This window comes from Drosophila subpulchrella, unplaced genomic scaffold (genome assembly GCF_014743375.2).
Source record: "Drosophila subpulchrella strain 33 F10 #4 breed RU33 unplaced genomic scaffold, RU_Dsub_v1.1 Primary Assembly Seq31, whole genome shotgun sequence".
In the NCBI taxonomy this organism is placed as follows: Eukaryota; Metazoa; Arthropoda; class Insecta; order Diptera; family Drosophilidae; genus Drosophila; species Drosophila subpulchrella.
In genome coordinates, this window is record NW_023665567.1 from 1,529,036 (window position 1) to 1,548,897 (window position 19,862).

At 36.5% G+C, this 19,862-nt stretch overlaps 2 protein-coding genes and 1 long non-coding RNA gene across 5 annotated transcripts in view; all 3 read right to left on the minus strand.

Moving 5' to 3' along the window:
• Positions 1-568: 568 nt before the first annotated feature.
• On the minus strand, positions 569-2,013 carry LOC119559675. 3 transcript variants are annotated; one of them, XR_005220913.1, is made up of 4 exons: positions 1,710-2,013; positions 1,496-1,659; positions 1,228-1,445; positions 569-1,167 (listed from the first exon to the last, which is right to left on the minus strand). It is a non-coding gene; the product is annotated as an uncharacterized LOC119559675 (long non-coding RNA). The 3 variants fall into 3 exon arrangements; XR_005220914.1 differs by having other exon boundaries at positions 1,761-2,012; XR_005220912.1 differs by having other exon boundaries at positions 1,496-2,007.
• An 8,033-nt stretch (positions 2,014-10,046) lies between these two features.
• On the minus strand, positions 10,047-11,356 carry LOC119559674 (laccase-21-like). Its single transcript, XM_037872732.1, has 2 exons — positions 11,140-11,356; positions 10,047-10,734 (listed from the first exon to the last, which is right to left on the minus strand). Exon 2 carries the CDS (start codon positions 10,571-10,573, stop codon positions 10,142-10,144), a length of 432 nt encoding a protein of 143 aa, XP_037728660.1. The 5' UTR covers positions 10,574-10,734; positions 11,140-11,356; the 3' UTR covers positions 10,047-10,141.
• A 1,499-nt stretch (positions 11,357-12,855) lies between these two features.
• The window catches only part of LOC119559672 (laccase-5), a 153,651-nt gene continuing 146,644 nt past the window's right edge, over positions 12,856-19,862 (minus strand). The window contains exons 7-8 of the mRNA XM_037872729.1: positions 15,305-15,535; positions 12,856-13,801 (exon numbers count right to left, since the gene is read on the minus strand). Of these exons, the coding sequence (XP_037728657.1) occupies positions 13,653-13,801; positions 15,305-15,535 (380 nt within the window). The 3' untranslated portion in view covers positions 12,856-13,652. The remainder of the gene's footprint in view (positions 13,802-15,304; positions 15,536-19,862) is intronic.

Consider the following 19,862-nt stretch of genomic DNA (forward strand, 5'->3'; position numbering starts at 1 on the left):
GAGAACGTAAGTCCTTTATCCTTTATATGAGTTACACAGAAGATATGAAGTTCCAATTTTTTAGAACATTCGATACAAATTTCACCGAAGACGACGAGTCCATTGATTTTTTCGACGATGAGGTCTCAAGCTGTTCTGCATCAACGCCGAAAAGCAATTATGACTATGAAAGCAAAATTTTAATATTATCGGACTTTTATAACCCCCGATCTATTCTTAGAAACAAAAGGCGAAACCGGGCAAGGGAAAACCGAAGACGAATGAAAACATGGCTCTAGTGGAAATGCTCGGCGGATACTTGAAGGAATCAAAGGAAACTATTGATACACAGATCAACCTACAAAATCAGAAGTTTGTTTCACCATTTGCATCCGCACTTGGCTACTGGGACAGCCTTTTGAACAACATGCCATATCAACAGGCCCAGCTAACCGTAATTAAGGCTAGCAGTTTGATTCACAAGGAATTCCTGAAAGCATTTAACAAGGAGTAAATTGTTAAATAAAGTAATATAAAAAGAAAAGCAAATTCGAAAAGTTTCTTTTTAATAACTAGGACTTATGACCAGCTTATTTATTTTGCCAACGACATGAACCTTGTGGACTGTTAACATAGTTCTTTACGCTATCTCTTACATATTTTTGATATTCCTGTACTCTGCCACGAAATTGAGTGAATTCAAAGAATGAAGAACTGGATTGATATGTTCATTAATATTATAGTCCAATGGAGATCTTCTAAGGACATAATTGGGGAGAAAGCAACAGGCAGCGACAATATTTTTAGCTCTGTCTGGATGGCACATGAGAGTTCTGTGCATGGCCATCCACTTATGGCTTAGTATGCCAAACGCACTTTCTACGACTCTTTGCGCTCGGCTAAGCCAATAATTGAAAACTAACTCAGCTTTAGTTAAGTTTCTCAAGCTATACGGCTTCATAATTCGCTTTGACAATGGAAATGCATCATCTGCCACCAAGTAATATGGCACCATAACTTCATTTCTTGACTTGTCATCTGGAAAGTCCAACTGGTCCAGAAGGATGGCTTTGCCAAGCTTACAATGAGAAAATGCGTTCATGTCTCCTTCACTTCCATACGCTCCAATATCCAAATAAGTCTGTATTTAGCGCCACTAACAGCCAATATTACAATCGAGTGGAATCCCTTCAAGAAAAAAACAGTTAGTTTAATCCCAAAAAGATATTTTCAGGTAATTAAAATTACCTTATAGTTAAAGAATACGGTGCCACTTTGAGGTGGGGCCTTCATTTTCAAAATCATCGGCATTTTTCAGCATCGTTTCCTTGGTTCATGGAGGCACTTCATTTTTAAGTTGCTTGCATATTTCAGTGCACACAAAATCAATTATTGGTCCTACACGTTGTTTGCTTATTCGATAAGTTGAAGCAATATGACGTCGATTATCACCCGAAGCTAGATACCTAGGTTTAAAATTTCATGAATACTGCTCGCGATTTGCATAACAACTTACTCAAGTACTAAGGCCAATTTTTCGTGGGGGCGAATAGAGTCAGAACAAGAAAACATTTTTGGAACAAGAACTGGCTTCAACTTTTCATACAATTCTTGGAAATGGACCATACTCATATGAAAGTTTTCAAAAAAAAGCGACGGATTTTGTGTTAAATTTTCAAACTGTGAAAGAAGATATTTATAATGTAGTCTGTTCTTGTTGTATATCTTACATCTGTTGAAAATCGTCCTTTCTTAAGACGTTCAGCCAAATACGGACTAACCCAATAAGATCTAGGTCGCTTCTTTTTGTCTTCGTCCTTGATAACTAATGCTGTAACAACAGTAGCTATTACTACATTCGTTTCTATTCTTTTTAGAAGTGCAGTATCCATTTTATTTGTTGTTTACAATTTTTGGATTTTATTCAAGCCAGTGTGAACGTAAATATAAAAGTGGATATTACCACATTAATCCACACTGGACCCTTAAGAAATAATGGCTTGAAAATAGTATTTTTTGGGGCCAGTTTTTGTTAGGTTGAATACTAGGCCTTAGAGTGGGCGTGCAAAATTTTGTTGGGTCAATCGATATGTATTGACGAGACAAATACATTTCTGTTAAAATTTTATTTAGCATAAAAACTGTGGGCGCCACAGTTTTGGGCGTGTCAAACGTTTTTTTGGGTCAATGAATAGGTTTTAACGAGTCATGTTTGGGCGCCACAGGTTTGGGCGGCTTGTGGGCGTTAGCATGGGCGTGGTATATTCACGTAGCAAACTTGCGCTGCGAACAAAGCCAGGAAATCTTAATCTGATACCACAAAACACTATCTTTGATAGTTTTTGAGATATCCGCGTTCATACTTACGATTTTTTGAAGTTTTCTGCCGATTTTTGGGCGTTAAAGTGGGCGTGTCAAATATTTTTTTTGGGTCAATCGATTAGTATTGATAAGAATAAATCATTTCCGTTAAAATTTTGTTTCTAGTATGAAAACTGTGGGCGCCATAGTTTTGGGCGGTTTGTGGACGTTAGAGTGGGCGTGGCACCCTGCAGAAATAAACTTGCGCTGCGCAATAGGCTCACGAATCTACATGCTAAATCCAAACTCTCTAGCTTTTTTAGTTTCCGTGATCTCAGCGTTCATACGGACAGACGGACATGGTTAGATCGACTCGGCTAGTGATTCTTATCACTGTGGACGACAGTACTCGTAGTGGCGAAGCGCGCAAGAGAGCGTGCGAAGACAACTACTATATATAGCCGCAGAATTGAAAATCTGCCATTATGGTCCTATAGTAACGAGTGATACACCAATCGAAAGGTATCGCAAATACTAAGAAGATTACATACCGCGACTTTCGAAATATAGATTTGTTTGGGAGAAAAAGTGGTGAAAGTGTAAAAGTAAAAATTTCGAAAATTCGAGCTACTGGATACGTTGGGGATAAAAGACCCCAGCTGTTTAGCTAGTTTTATTCTTACTGAGAATATGCGTCGTATGACACCTCATTTGTTGAAATCCGAAAATGTTTGTCCCTTTGTTTGTGGGTTTGTATGCACCCCATCTAAGTTTAAGGGTTTTGGAAACCCTATGGGTGTATAAAGTAGCTTGAAATAGAAAACGTTTCTTCTACGACTTTTGGAAAAACCCGCTAGTTTAGCGGAAAAAAAAGCGAGATATAAAATGCTTATAGTATCAAAACAACTAATGCTACAGAAACATGCTATATATCTCTGAAAAGATAATTTAATATGCTAAATACTCTTTATATAATAAAATTGTCTGAATATAATAGATTTAGAGTTATGACAAAAAGTTATTTTTTAAAACCACTTTTTGACTATTTTCTTAAAATTGAGTCGAACGATTTCTTTTTAAATTTTTAATCATATAGCCCTTGATATTCCTCAACTTTTAATTTATAACACTTTTTGCCTTAAAAATTACCGTTTGGAAGATATTAAGCGATAAAAAGTGCAACTCGTTTCAGCTCCGTATACGAAATATTTCATACTTATTGGAATAAACAAGAAAAAAAACCAATTTGACGAAAAATATTCTTATTCGATTTTTTTAAACGGAAAATCTGTTATGGTTTTAGGGATCTTTACTTGCTTGAAGCTAATCGAAAAAGGATACTTGATCTATTTGTTCTACCACTTTGGAAAAACCCGCTAGTTCGGCGGGAAATGTAAGAAACGACAGATTTCTCTACGAATCTGAAACTATACAGCCCTTGAGATTCCAATCTTGTCCTATTAAAATAGGTAATGGAAGCGATAAAACTTGTTGTGCATAATTTAAGGTGGCGTTCAGCTAAGATTAGGGGTCGAATCTGTGTGTTTGGTTTTTCAATAGCCATGCCATATGGGGACGACTCCTAGTCATGGTAATGGGGTACTTAAACTCTTGAGCAAAAAAAACTTCTGATATAAAAAAAAACACCTCTTAACGAGGTAAAAAGTAGTGGCAAGCGCGCCTTTAACAAAAATTTCTGATATCAACAATTGTGACGAAAAATGATATTACATTCGATAAAATAAATAAACTATATTAAATTTATGTATTCGGCACCGTACAAAAGAAAATTTACGTGTAGGTAAATGATTATTTACTTTGCGGGCCGAAATCATAAATTTAATATAGTTTATTTATTTTATCGAATGTAATATAATTTTTCGTCACAATTGTTGATACTAGAAATTTTTGTTAAAGGCGCGTTTGCCACTACTTTTTACCTCGTTAAGAGGTGTTTTTGTTTGATCAAAAATATATAAACTTTAAGGGGTCGGAAACGCTTCCATCTACCTGTTTCATACTTCCTGTCGAATGTAGTATACCCTTTTACTCTACGAGTAACGGGTATAAAAATTACTTGGTCAAAAGATGCCATACAATTTCTGTTGGACTTGTGGCAGGAGAACATGGATGGGCTTCGGGGTGTTCGGAGGACCACCCACATACCAAGAAATCGGAGATGAGACGCGAAGCTACAGTCTAAGATGAGGAACCATTTTACTCTCAACAGAGAAAAAGAAAGAGCCGCGCCAGTAAAGAGCTTCTGGAATTAGAAAAAAAATGCCTGACGCAGTGTATCGCTGAAGAGCTAAAAAACTCGAATAAATACTCCAGAGGGTTCCAGGAACTAGTGCTCAAGTAATTTGAGCGAAATATGAGAGAATATTGCTAAGATAGAAATTGTGGAGAAAGCAGCAGGATAATATCAAATCGTACAATCTTGTGATATGATTGTCGACCCCTTTTTAGATTCTCCGAAAACGAGCTTTCAACTGCCCGAAGGCATTTTCAACAACACTTAGACAAATTGTAGTTGAAGGCTCGTTTTTCTGCAGAAAGATCTATTGAATAGGGATATGGCTTTATAACCGTCGTAGAAAACCTAAATGCCGAGTCGCCAAGGACAACAACTGGGATCGAGGATCAACATATCGTTTTTGCATTCTCTCTTAATAATAGTGTCTCCTCCAACATTGTTTTCTCCATGTAAATTTGTGGGACGTGAAATCTTTCTAGGCATCCAACATTAACTTAAAGAACATCCAACATAAACTTAATGGCATAGAAATTCATAGTTAAAATGAAAAACACAATAATCGAAATACCTATAATCAAATAAAGCAAATAGGATAGTGGAATGCCATCCTTTGTATTTGTAGTAATCGGTTGCATCCTGGACTCTGGTTCGTATTTCGATATGACAAACATCTGAAATAAAAATTATGATTATTATTATTGCCTGACAATTTTATTTAAACATTACCTATTGGCCCAAAACATTGTGGGAATCCTAATTTCTCAAATCCTTCCACACACTCTTGAATTTTCCCTTCGGTCAAAAAGTTCCATAACATTTTGCAGCGCGTCAGTCTCCCAAAAGGTCCCATTCGCTTCTATCCAAATATAAATACGAATTTAATAATAATAGTAACTGTGTTTTCTAGATTACATATGTCCACACTTTCCTTCCCATTAGTTGCCTTTTCAGCACAGCTTGTGCGCATATATTTATGCTGTGCAAATGTTGTTCCTTGATGTAATTTTTCAACAACGTAATATTTTTATCCATTGTATACTTGAGCCCGCAAATTGCAACCACAAAGAACAGCTTTCCCTATCGCGTTTCCTATCAAAAAGTCAGAAAAATACCAATACACCGTGTGGTGGGTCTAACACGTGTTTGCATATCAATCTGTATTTTGGGACTTTGAATTAAGTTTTTACAAGCTTCTGCTTTACCAGTAACCGTACTAGTCTCTTTAACAGTGCGCACCACTGTTAAGTTATCAGCTGTTAAAGCCTGTTTTTATTTCAACGAGGTGGCAGCGCTGGTAAAGCGCCTATTATTCTTAATAGTTTAAAATGTCAAAAAGTGTAAAACTAAACATAGCTCTGAGATTTTTGAAATACCATCCAATCAGAGGGACTTGTAACTAGTGTTTGTGACCTTAATATTGTATTTATTGATTGTGGTGCTCGTATATTCGTGTTCTAGTTCTAACCTCAAAAAAAAAAAAAAATCTTTAAGTTAATTTGTATTTTTCAATAGAGCTACAAAGCGATTCCAGCTGTTTCCACCTCTGAAACCTTTTTTATCTTGTAGAGTATTTAATTCTCATTGAGCTCGGTTAGTATAAAAGTGCACTTTTGCGCACTTTCTCTAAAATGTAGCTTTAAGGACCTCTACCTAATAAGGTATATTTCTCCCATTTTTGTCTGGTAAATGCCAGTTTCGATGTTATCTTAAGAGAAACAGTGTTCAACTATATTTTTTATTAAATAACGTTTATTTTAGAATTATTTTACAACATCATTTCACTTACTTAACGTTGATACTTAGGATTTTAGTATTTTTGTTAAGAATTAAAGTGATAACAATACAAAAAATTACAAGTTCACTAAAAAAAATGGGAAATAAAAAACACCAAAATTTTTTTTAAGATAAGTTTGGTCCTTTTAAAAAAAAATTAAGAAAAAACAATTTTTTTATATGATTGACAAGAAAAAAATTTTTTTTTTTTTAAACAGGCGGGACCACGCCTATTGTTTGTGCCTTACCGAAGTAGACACTTGCAGGACGATCGCGTCGCGGCAATGGTAACGATGGTTAATGAAATGCCGGACCACAGGCGATGCGGGAACTGCGATGAGGTTGAGCTAACGTGGTTAGCTGCTAGTTGAGATAGTGTATTACGAGCCCTATTCCTAGAGGTAGGAAGTAGAACCGCGGAGTTATGAGGTGTGTTGATAACTGATTTATTGTTCATTTGAGACATTATTATATACTACTTGGAACACGAAAGTTTAGTGTAATGATTAGTGAAGTAAGCTATGTATATTCTAAAGTAGGCCAGGGAATTCTGATTATGGTAGCAGTTTGCGTAGTTGGCTCGGCTGACACTGCAAAATGTGCTGACTGCATTGGCGAGTCAGTGTGGCGTTGAGTCGGTGAAACGGTGAGTTAGTGAGACATATAACATGCTGATCAGCAATTCTCATCTGCAGTGAGTACTACTGAGCGCCTGGTACTGTTCCCAACCTGGCTACTGCTTGATTTGTTGGGTGTGGTCATGTTGAGTACCTTTGGGTACGAACACCTATCTTTTTTTAATTTACTTCCTTTAAATTTTATATACTTAATTCTAAAAACAAATCTTTTAAATGTTGCTTCGTTTTTAAGTTATTAATTAATGCCACAAAAAGTGGGCAAATTCCCCATAGTGCGCTGTGATCTCGGAAACTACAAAAGCTAGATAGTTGGGATTAGGCATGCAGGTTATAGAGATCATTACAAGTTTATTTAACCAAGTTTATTTCAGCAACGTGCCACGCCCACAATCCGGTCAAAACTGTGGCTCCTACACTTAAAGTGCTAGAAAAAATTTTAACTGAAATATATTGTTCTCGTCAATACCCATCGATTGACCCAAAAAATATATTGCCACGCCCACAAGCCGCCCACAAACTTCAAAAATTCGTCCATTTGAACGCTGGTGTCTCGGATACTATTAAAGGTACAGGGTTGGTACTTCGCCCACTCTCATGTCCAGAAACCGCGCAAAACTGTGGCGCCAACAATTTTGATGCTAGAAAAACAAATTTAACACCCACAAACATCTCAAGAAGAAACGCAATGACGTCAGAACCGAACAATAAAAAATGTTTTTATGCATGTGTGTGTGTAAATAGTTGCACGCCGAACTGCGCGGCAAAGCGAAAAGCGCTGCCGGTGCTAGGAGAGAGCACTAATTTATTATATTGAATATTTAACAATTTATGCAATTTATCGTTTTTCTCTGTCTCTATATCTCTCCAATAATCTTAATAGCAATTTTAGTTATCCAACTCCGATTACGTTTTTGTAAACATTAAATTGCTGAAAAACAGGTAACAGCGCTGTAAATCTTTATGTTTACCAACTAGTCTACGACTAACTCTCGTATGGCGAATCCCGTGTGCCAAATGTGATTTGATGTGAATATTTCAAGCGTATTCCAATTTAAAGCGGTCATCTTAACAATTTATTTTAACTTTTATTATATTAAAGAAAAGAATGATCCTTTTATCAAGAAAATACCAACAAAAACTAATTAAGTTGATGCACCTTTTTGGCTCACATATGTGCTTATATCTACAGAATAAAAAACGATAGATGAAAAATTATTAAAGGTTTCAGCTTTGCTTCAAAAGTTCTCTATACTTATTTCACTACTACAATATAAAATTATTTTAAAGTTGCGTTAAATTTAAAGTATTTAAAGACTATTTATTAAAAATATAAAGTATGCATTCTTATTTTTTTTACTTAAATTCAAAATGAGTCAACATATAAAAGAAATAATTGGTAAAATATTGGTAAGTGAATTAAGACGGGATAACTTCAGTCTGGTAAAACTTACGAAAGGTCTTATATACCATAAACTGTCATAAACTGTTTTACGATTTTTGAGATTTGACTTAAATCGAATATGATTCCGAGATCAGAATCAACATCGCTTACTGTAAAACTAAATTAAAAAGGTCTGTAAGTTGGGAGACAGTGCAAGTTTATTTCTGCAGGGTGCCACGCCTACTACTCTCTACACACACATTTTTGCAGATTTCGTTAGAGTGTAAGTGTGTTTTGATTATCAAAATCTGTCTTAATGCCAAAAATTGCCGAAATCGGAATAGGTGACGCCGTTGCGATGTGTGATATTGTGAACAGTCGCTTTGCTGCATATCTCCCTCGCACTCTTCTTAGCTTAGTAACGGCAATTTGATAGTCGATGGCATCGACTATAGCGTTTTCTCTTATTTTTAATTCTATAAAAATTCAATAACATGCTTAATTATTGGATAAACACTTACACATAAGTTGTTAAGTTCTTAACAATATCCATTGTAATCAATATTTTTTAAAACACCCACTAGGATCACTTTGAGCGTGTAAGTTGGAACACCCGCTTTTCATACAGAAACACTTTAGCCGACAGAGGACGCTTTGGACGAGGTACATTTCTTTAAATTTACGGGGAAATATGTGTGTATGTGTGTATGCGTTTAAAGAGCATGTTAGTTTAATTTGCAATTGTAAGCCAACTAAAATTAATCAAATTAACATAAGAAAAAATATTTTTTAAGATTTGAGAATATTGACTTTCAAATGTCAAAGCCTAAAGACTTTTATTGAAAGTTACCATTTTGGAATTTAAAGGCCAAATTTTCTAAAGTTGCCTTTTGTGTCCCAACCTTCAGACCTATCCTCTATTGTTTCTATCTGGTCTGCGATCTTTCTTGTATGTTGTCCAAACGACAAAAAGTCCGAGCTAGAATAGGCTCTCCGTCAATATGGGGGGTACATGGTTTCCGCAACGTGGAAAATTCGGTGGTACAGGAGGAAGATCATTAGGAGTACCTATTTGAAACACCAAATTCATGCCTATAACAATATGGTATTGAAAATGACAATGAAAAAGCCAAAATCCAGGATTATCTGCGCGAAAGCGTAAAATAGCATATCCATTGTTTGGTACAGCAACAGTATCCTTCAAAGAAGGGTTCAGGTATTGCCTTTCAAGCAAGCCGCGTTGGTCAAGGTCCAGGGCATGTTTTAAGTTCATACGTTTGATGTGTGTTTCCGGGGAGCGTCCAAGTCCTAGTACGTAAAAAGACGTACCGTGCAAATGAAATGGGTGGCTTATATTAATCTGTTGAACTTCATCCACAAGCACGACCTCGACTATTGCGTGTAGAGGTATATCGATTTTATGAGTACACTGACAGTTTTCGCCACAATCTACTGGTCGATTGTCCCCATTACAGTAGTATTCTTGAGGTATATCATTATACTGCGACAGCATCGGTGAAGGTGGAGAAATGTACGATACCTCATCAATAAGTGATATAAGGTGATCAGCGTCTGAAGCGACTATAAATTTAAAATTGATTATGTGATTACAATACATTTATATAAAGTGTTATTACTAGTTAGTTTCTGTTTGTAAGAAAATTTTATTGTGTAAGAGTTAAATCGTAACAAAATAAAATACTTTTTACACACAATTTTTTATTTTAAAATATGTTTAACTAAACGAAGGTAATAAATTATATTTAATTTAAATATTACACTAGGGTTTTACTTAATATCTATGACAGCGGACTAGTACCAAGTAACTGGCGGCACATGGTCGCCACATCTAGGAAATCGTGGAGGGACTGGTGGTAGGTCAGCTGACGTTCCGATATGAAATATGAGGTTCATTCCTATGACGATGTGGAAAAGAAAGTGGCAATGGAAAAGCCAATAGCCAGGATTGTCTGCTCGAAACCGCATAACAACATATCCGTTGTTGGGTACGGCTATTGTGTCTTTAAGAGGGGGCTTCGAAAAATCTCGCTCAAGCATGCCCATTCGGTCCAACTCCAGAGCATGCTTCAGGTTAATTTTTTTTATTGATTTATCAGGCGAACGTCCTAGTCCTACCACATAGAAGGCGGTACCATGCAAATGAAATGGATGACTAAGATTGACTTGCTGCACTTCATCGACCAAAACAACTTCAACAATAGCTCCAAGTGGTATATCAACCATGTGTGTACATTCACAGTTTGGACCACAGTTTGGCGGCCTATTGTCACCGTTGCAGAAGTATTCGGTCGGAATGTCATCGATTTGTGAAAGGGGAGGTGCCGGTGGTGATATGTATGATATTTCATCGACCAAAGATGTCAGATGATCCCCACTAGGCACAACTAAAAATAAAGGAAAGGGTTAATGGTGTCTTTTTGTGGTGAATACCCAATTCGATATTAAATACAAGTCATTATGTGTTTAGGTCAATGTTTTACAAGCCGAACACCTTTCTAATTTCCTGTTCTCCGGTAGTTACTTTTTTTAAATAGATGCAATTGTTTTCTTCCCTTAAAGTATATAACTTAACTTAGGATTAATACATGACACAATTTTGACTGCAGCTCCAAATAATGACAAAAATTTTACTTTTTAGATTGCACTTTTGAGTCAAATTAAAAATGTGAACAAATATTTGGACAGAAATTCGTTCGGTTTGTAAAAAAAAATCATATGTGTTCTTTTAATAAAAAAATGTTAGCCAATGCAAAGGATATTATTTTGGTTACCAATTAAAGTACACGTACCTAAAAATCGGTTGTAAGTATTTGGTATAAATAGAGTTTTTGGTTCATACACATAAAATCTGAAAGGCAAAAATATTTTTACATCTGGGCGTTCTACTAAAACGCCCTTGTCGACTTTTTTGGCATTCTTTAAATTCGAAACGCAAACTGCATCTGGCCGTTTACGATCACAAATAGCATCCAAAGGGTTAAGAATCTGTGAATAGAACACATTGTAAAAATCATCATAAGCTTTTTAATTGGGATAAACCTCTTTGAACAGTGGTCGCTTGTCACAAACAAATGGTAGTGGAAAAAAATACATTTTGTACAATTTCTTAAAATAGTCTGAATTTTATTTATTTACAGATGCAAAATTTCAATACTTTTTAGATAGTACATATATAAAATAATTGTTAAAAGTGCAATTTTGGCCAGGAATTAACAAGAAACGAGAAAGGGAGTTAACTTCGGCAAGCCGAAGTTTGTATACCCTTGCAGTTATAATCATTAAATTTAAAAATACAAAAAAGGATATTCCCAATAGTATAAGATTATATGTCCAAAACACCTATAGTCCGATTTTAATAAAATTAAATTCGAAATTCAGAACTAATTAAAAAATGTTATTTCCAAGCGTTATATGTTAAAAAACAACGAACCTTTAATTTGTTTCATATTGTTTTTTCACCAATTTTCCGATCGTTCCTATGGCAGCTATATCATATAGTCGTCCGATTTTAATAAAATAAAATTCGAAGTTCAGTATTAATAAAAAATGTTATTTCCAAGCGTAAGAGTTTATATGTTAAAAATACCAAAGAAATAATTTTTTTTTACTTTTTTCCCTATTATTCCTATGGGATCTATAAGATATAGTTGTCCGATCCGGCTGGTTCCTATTTATATACTTCCTGCAAAAGAAGGAAGACTTTTGGGAAAGTTTCAGCCCAATAGCTTTAAAACTGAGAGACTAGTTTGCGTATAAACGGACGGACAGACGTACAGGCAGCCAGACGGGCAGACGGACATGGCTAGATCGACTCGTCTAGTGATGCTGATTAAGAATATATATACTTTATGGGGTCGGAAGGGTCTCCTTCACTGCGTTGCAAACTTCTGACTGAAATCATTATATCCTCTGCAAGGGTATAAAAACCAATTGTCATTGTTAAGGTAATTTCATATGACTTTTTAACAGAAACTCTCGTGCTCATTAGTAAAAAACTTTAAAAGTATTATTTAACTTCTTCCAAATTTAGTACCAGCTGAATTTTTATTTCTAGGTATCTATAACAAAGATGCATAGGAGTATTCCAACCACGATCCCTGAGCTTTTAGCGAGTCACTATTGATGCCTGTGGTCTGGATTCCTTATGTAACACAATTCCTGTTTTATTGGTCGCATCTGGTCCTAAAGCTTCATTAACATGGTGAAAAGGTATAGGTACGAATTATGAGTTTAGCTTTTATAGAAGATGATTACGTGCCGATCACACAAAATAAATACACAGCAAAGATTGCGCAGGCGTATCGCCATTCGACCACTGGTGAAACAAATAGGCGTTGCAGTAATCATCCGCTTCAGATTGTATTTGTTGCAATCCGCTCCGCCTTTCTGATATAAATTCAGTGCGAAAAATTAAATGTCTCCAGGCGGGTTTTTGTAATGTTTGGCCCCAGGAAAACAAATCATGTCGGTTGGACCCGATTATTTTGAATGTTCCAAGAATTTTCTAAACTGATACCAAAATTGTTGTATTTTTTCAGTAAACTTACTTTTATAAGGAATGACATAACAACATGAGAATAAGATAATTAATTATACTGCTGGTTTGTTATTCTTTTATATGTTTTTTAGAACTGCTAATATATATTTTTTTAAGTGATACCAACATTTTTGTTTTTTTTTTTCAGTTAAGTTAATTTTTTACATGAAAATATAAACATATTTATTCATTTCAAACATTCAACTATGAATAACATATTGAATTATTAATTATACTGCTGTTACTTTGAACACAACAAAATATTTGCATATGAAGATATGTAAACAGTGGGTATGCTACTATATAGTTGAAAATGTTTTACAATTCATTTGCAGAATAGAAAAGGAAGTGCTCGGTTACTTGCAGTCATTTCAAACATATCAGTTGTAAAGAAACGTTTTTCATAAATTAAATAATTGTATTGCAATTTTAGTACCTACAAATACGCACATATTATTATCTATATACATTTGACGATAAGCTGCTGGGTAAAAAGTGAAGGAAAGGGTTAATATTCCTTGAAATAATATGTCAATCATAACAGCTGGACATTGACAATATTTTCATTACTGAAAAGGAAAACTATGCTATGTGATATTTTAATAAAAGTATTTACATTTTGTTAAACATAGTGTGATAGGGTAAGCTTTTTACAAATTGTTCAATCAGTATGTAGGTCTTTTCTAGCTCCTAAGAAATTGTGTTGCTCGTTTAAAATGCTTTGCCACTTGGATTTGATTAAGGGTGTTTCGTCACGATTTAATCTTAGTTTATTGGAATGGGTGGAGTGTGGTCGCCGCATGTTGGGAAACCTGGAGGCACGGGTGGCAGATCAACGTTACTGCCTACCTGTAAAATCAAATTCATTCCAATAACAATGTGGAATAGAAAATGACAGTGGAAGAGCCAAAAGCCTAGAAAAGGTAACGTTTAATATTAAAGTATGTAGTATAAATGGGTCATTCTCAGAAAAACCAGCACCCTAAAAACAAGTTTTTGTTAAAAGTTTTCCGGTTTGTATACCCGGTATTCGTAGATTAAAAGGGTATACTACATTCGTCGGGAAGTATATAACAGGCAGAAGGAAGCGTTTCCGACTCCATAAAGTATATATATTCTTGATCAGGATCACTAGCCGAGTCGATCTAGCCATGTCCGTCTGTCTGTCCGTCCGGATGAACGCTGAGATCTCGAAAACTATATGAGCTAGGCTATTGGGATTTGGCATGCAGATTTCTGAGCTTCTTACGCAGCGCAAGTTTGTTTCAGCAGCGTGCCACGCTCACTTTAACGCCCACAAACCGCCCAAGCCTGTGGCGCCCACAATTTTCATGCTAGGCAACAAATTTTAACTGAAATGTATTAGTCTCGTCAATACCTATCGATTAATCCTCTCTAACGCCCGTAATGCTTAAATCTGGCTACTGCCCACATAACCATATATTGAGATCGCTGGTAGGTGGCGCATTTTAATGTCGCTTTGCTGCGTGCATGTCTACATTTCCCTTTTGTCCCTTTAGCTAAGTAACGGGTATCTGATAGTCGAGGTACTCGACTATGGCGTTCTTTCTTACTTTATAATATAATATCGTTCGTAAAAAAACAAAACAAGGAATAAGACTTTTGTCGAGCGTCTCGACTTTCAGATAACCATAACTCAACTTAAATTATCGCAAGGGAGATGGAGATACACCAGCAGCAATCTTAGATTGCGGGGCGCTACTTTACGTTAATTTAATTATTTGGTCATTTCTTCTTAACGAATAATCCGATTTGAACACTTAGTAGATAGATAGATATTGTTAAACAGAACAAAATCCCATTTCCACTCTTACAAAATCTATACAAACTTAGGAGCCAGACAGGTCTTAGCGTTATGGGAGTCTTATGGGCGTGGCCGATTTTTTTTAAGTCAATCGATAGGTTTTGACGAAACAAAATACAGTAATACGGACAGACGTTTTTGGTCGGTTTGTAGGCGTTAGATTGGACAATTATTGTTAGGTCAATTGACAAAACCAATACATTTTAGTTAAAATTTGTATTCTATTTTCAAAACTCTGGTAACAAACCTATATATCTCTTAGTTTTGAATATCACTGAGATCATACGGGCAGACGGACAAGGCTAGATTGACTTCGCTAGTGACCCTGATCAAGAATATACATTTGTTCCTTATAGGGTCCTCTTAAAAAACTTTTTTCTTGATACTTGCTGGAAAGTCCAAAAAATTTCTATTCTACTTTAAATATATCGGAAACTACAAACTGCCATATCAGAAATACCACGCGTTAGGAATGAAAGCTAAGTAAGCAAAGACTAAAATGTAAGACTTATTTTGTTTTCCTGTGTTATTTGTTTTTAAGTGGTCAGCTTTTCAGAGAAATACCCAAATATTTAGGTATATTTAAACTTACCAGGGTTGTCGGCTCTAAAACGTAGCACAACATAGCCGTTGTTCGGTACGGCAATTGTATCCTTTGTCGGTGGCAAATTATACTGTCGATGTAAAAGTCCGCGGCGGTCTAGGTCCAATGCGTGCTTTAAATTTATCTTCTTCACTGTCGAGTCCGGGGATCGACCAATTCCAATGACACTAAACCCGTATCCATGCAAATGGAATGGATGCGACAAGTTGGGCTGTTGAACTGCATAAAAAAATAATATAAAGAAAAAAATTTTTTTAAAACATTTAAAATTTAAAAAAACAGTATTAAATACATAGCAAATTAGCTGGAGGAAAACTTATGTACTACAACACCCACAAAAAAAATACTTTAAACCCAAAAAATTTACTTAATTAAGGTAATATGAACTAAATTTGGACTTAAGAAAACAATAGAATCATTTTAAGTCCATTATGAATAGTCTTAAATATAGTCCATAATATGAACAACTTTTAACAGTCTGATTGTCATCTAAACCCTTCACTTCTGCAGTAAGAACGGGGTGACATGTCAGAAGGCAAAAAGCTTTTTTGGTTTTTTTGTGCTTAAAACGCTGTGCCGCTGTTGACGTCAGCAGAGAAGACTGCGTAAAAGACTGAATACGAAAACGGTCGTGCAACAAAGAGAGGCAGATACTCGATGGTTCCCGCTCTTAGAGACAAATTTCGGCCGGTCCGTTATTTTTTTTTGCGTCCCCGTTATGTTTGGCTAGCGACAAACATTTCGGCGGAAAAATTTTCGTGGAGCAGCGACATGTAAATGCCCTTATATTTTAAGAGCATTATTGTATATCGAAAAAAACAACAAATATTGTTTTGTAAAAGTAAACTATTTGATTATAGTATAATTAGGTAAATTTAACTTACTTATTATGTTATGTTTACCTGCTATACATTATTATTACAAAATAATTTTTTAGTTTAGTAATAGAAATTTAATCCGTTAAAATTGATTTAAATATTTAGAACATTTTAATATTAACATTTAAAAAAAATTCGTATTGTATTTTTTACTCAAGAAGTATAAATTATATAGTAGGATATTTTTCGGTTTAGAAGGGGTATTCGGCAGTGGCACGCGCCAAAAGCGAAGAAAAAACAAAAGAAATCAAATAAAGGGGTGAGAGAAAGACTTGGTGCATTCTGTTTGAGTTATTGAAAGAGCAGCAAGCCAAGATGCACTTTTTTCTTTTCTTAAAGCGAAAATAATAAATTTGGGTAAGTGTTACATTAAGTTTAGGATGTTGTGCAATGATCTTAGGTTAAAATACGTAAATTTTGAAGGTATTTTATGGGTTCCTTTAGCCGTAAACGGATGATTAAATGTTTTGAGCCAATAAAAATCCCGCAAAGGGTTATACACAGCTCTAAAAGGAAAATATACAAATTAACAAGTAAGACACATTTTTTAATCATATGCCCATACATTTTTTCAGGAGCGTTGCCAAGGTTCGGAGAACCCGGACAAATGTTTGGGGAAGGCGATGACCAATGTTAAAATCAAATTGACGAAACATAAAACGAGGCTTACTAACAATAAATGTCCCTTAACAAAAAACCGCAATAGCACAATTTAATTAAAATGAATTTAAAAGTAAATAAAAATATATGTATTTTAAATTCTCCATTTTAATAAGTGAAACTCATTGGAAATGTTCTGAATTTCACAAGTGATTTCACATGGGACGTGTCACTTGCAGGTGATTTCATAAGTGAAAACTCATCGGAAATATTCTGAACTTCACAAATGATTTCACGTGGGACGTGTTACCGGCAGGTGACGGGCCATACGACACATGAGTATAAGGAACAAGTGAAATGTCGAGTGACTTCCAAAAATTTTCATTTGAATTTTCACTTGTGAAAAAGCGGACATCCCATACAATTGTCTATATGGAGTGCCACTTGTTCTTCACTTGTGAATGTCGCGACCGCTGAAGAGAGCGGACGTGTCTTGTGCGAGCTCCGCGAAAAGTGTAAGAAAGTTGATAAATTAAATGCAAACAAAACACAAAAACTAAACTGGTTAATTTCAAAAAGGCGAAAAGACGCTAAAATCCATTGAAATTTAGGTTTCAACTCACAAAATCGGTGTAATGACTTTAACTAGCACATACATTTTTTCATCTTATAATAATAAATTAGTGCCACGCTAATAAAAGCTCAATGAGCCACGAACAGAATATCAACGCGTGATAGCAAAGTGCAAAAAACGACCCTACTGTCGGTCGATAGCCAAAGAGCACGATCTTGCTCACCATGCTTACCTACGGCTACCCCTACTCCGACGGCGTGGAGTCAACAATGCAAAACCCCCCACCATCAGTTTCGACCCCTGGCGCACCAACAACATGCAACGGTTAAACTTCTGCATTTCTAAATTTGTCAGCAACAACTACAGCTACGGCAAAAAAAACCAACAACAACCACAGCTACGACTATTATTTCGGAATCGACTGCAACCGCAGCTTTAAATACAACAGCAACAAAAACCACGACAAAAAATCAAAACCAAAACAAAAAAAAATACAGACCGGACTAGATCGGTACATCCATATCAAGCGTAAGCTTAGGCCGCAGAACACCGCGGTAGGTAACAAGTCAAAAATAAACCGTGTCCAAGTAGAAGATATATTACCCGGGAGATCCAACAGCAATAGATTTGCGCTTCTAGCAGAAAATGAACAAGGACGGGCTCAGGAGACCCAACCGAAACCCAAGCTCCCACCAATTTACATTAGGGAGAAAATCTCGAACGCCCTGGTCAACAAAATTGTTGCGCTGACCGGGGACGGAAACTTTCATGTTGTCCCGGTCACAAAAGGGGATATCCATGAAACCAAGCTTCAGACCAAATCTGAAGAACATTTCCGAGCAGTATCCAAATACCTGGAGGAAGCTAGGAAAAGCTACTACAAGTACCAACTAAAAAGCAGCAAGGGCCTGCAAGTGGTACTAAAAGGAATCGAGCCCGACGTAACCGCCAAGGAAGTTATCGATGCTCTCAAGGAAAAAGGGTTTTCTGCAAGGAACGTCAGTAACATTATAAACAGGAAAAAAGAGCCGCAACCACTCTTCAGGGTCGAGCTGGAGCCAGACAGCAGAGTCTTGAAGAAAAATGAAGTGCACCCCATTTATAACCTGCAATACTTATTGCACCGAAGAATTAACGTGGAAGAGCCACATAAAAGGAACGGCCCAGTGCAATGCACAAATTGTCAGGAATATGGAGACACCAGGGCATACTGTTCACTTCGAACAGTCTGTGTAGCTTGTGGAGACTTCCACAATTCGGCTAACTGCCCTGCCAACAAAGAAGACCCCAAAAAGAAAAAATGCGTTAACTGCCAAGGTAACTACAGGGGCTGTCCGATCTACAAGGAGATGAAGGACCGCATGCGAAAAGTGATAGCAACGCGTCATCAGAATACCCAAAATGCGTACACTTACTCGCGTACGACGCCGGAAGTATTTTTCGGCACGGCTGCAAGATCCTCATTTGGTCAACTAAATACCCAGAAAGGCTTCTCATACGCCGATGCCCTTCGATCGAGGACGGAAAGCCCACTTCCGCGTAATCTAGGAAACGCTCAGCAGATCCAAGTACAGTCGCAAAGCACTCTGGAAACTATGATCGTCACCATGCAACAAAGTATGATGGAATTCATGTCATTCATGAAAACGACCATGCAAACACTTGTTCAAAACCTGAACATGGTGTTACAGCTACTTGCAGCTAAGCAGTCCAAATAATCAGATGGCAAATCTACGAATAACAATGTGGAACGCCAATGGCGTTTCACGGCACAACCTTGAAGTAACACAGTTGCTGAATGAGAATCATATCGACATTATGCTACTGGTAGAGACGCACCTCACAAACAAATACAACTTCCAAATAAGAGGCTACACTTTCTACCGCACAGACCATCCAGATGGTAAAGCCCACGGCGGAACCGGCATCCTAATCAGGGAACGCATCAAGCACCACTTTCACCAAAGGTTTTTAACTAATTACTTGCAAGCCACGTCTATCAAAGTGCAGTCAGGCAACGGAAACATCACCATAGCCGCTGTCTACTTCCCGCCTCGCTTTACAATTTCTGAAGGACAATTCATGGACTTCTACAACTTGCTTGGAGATCGCTTTATAGCTGCAGGGGACTATAATGCCAAACACAGGCACTGGGGGTCACGCCTTGTGACTCCCAAAGGAAGGAAATTATACTATGCAATCATAAAACCGAACAACAAATTAGACTATGTTTCCCCTGGCAGCCCCACATACTGGCCAACAGACCCCAGGAAAGTTCCAGACCTAATAGACTTTGCGGTGACAAAAAACATAAGCGCCAAAGCGCTTTCGGACCTGTTGTCAGACCATTCGCGAGTGCTAATAACTCTTCTTTAAAGCACAAAAACCACAGATCACCCCCTCAGGCTGACGTCGCACAAAACCAACTGGTTAAAATATAAAAAGTATGTAAGCTCACACATCAAATTAACCCCTCATTTCAACATCGAAGCGG

Coding starts and splice junctions, on each gene's coding strand:
- LOC119559674 (XM_037872732.1), bottom strand. CDS start 10,573: ATGGTTGATATACCACTTGGAGCTATTGTTGAAGTTGTTTTGGTCGAT.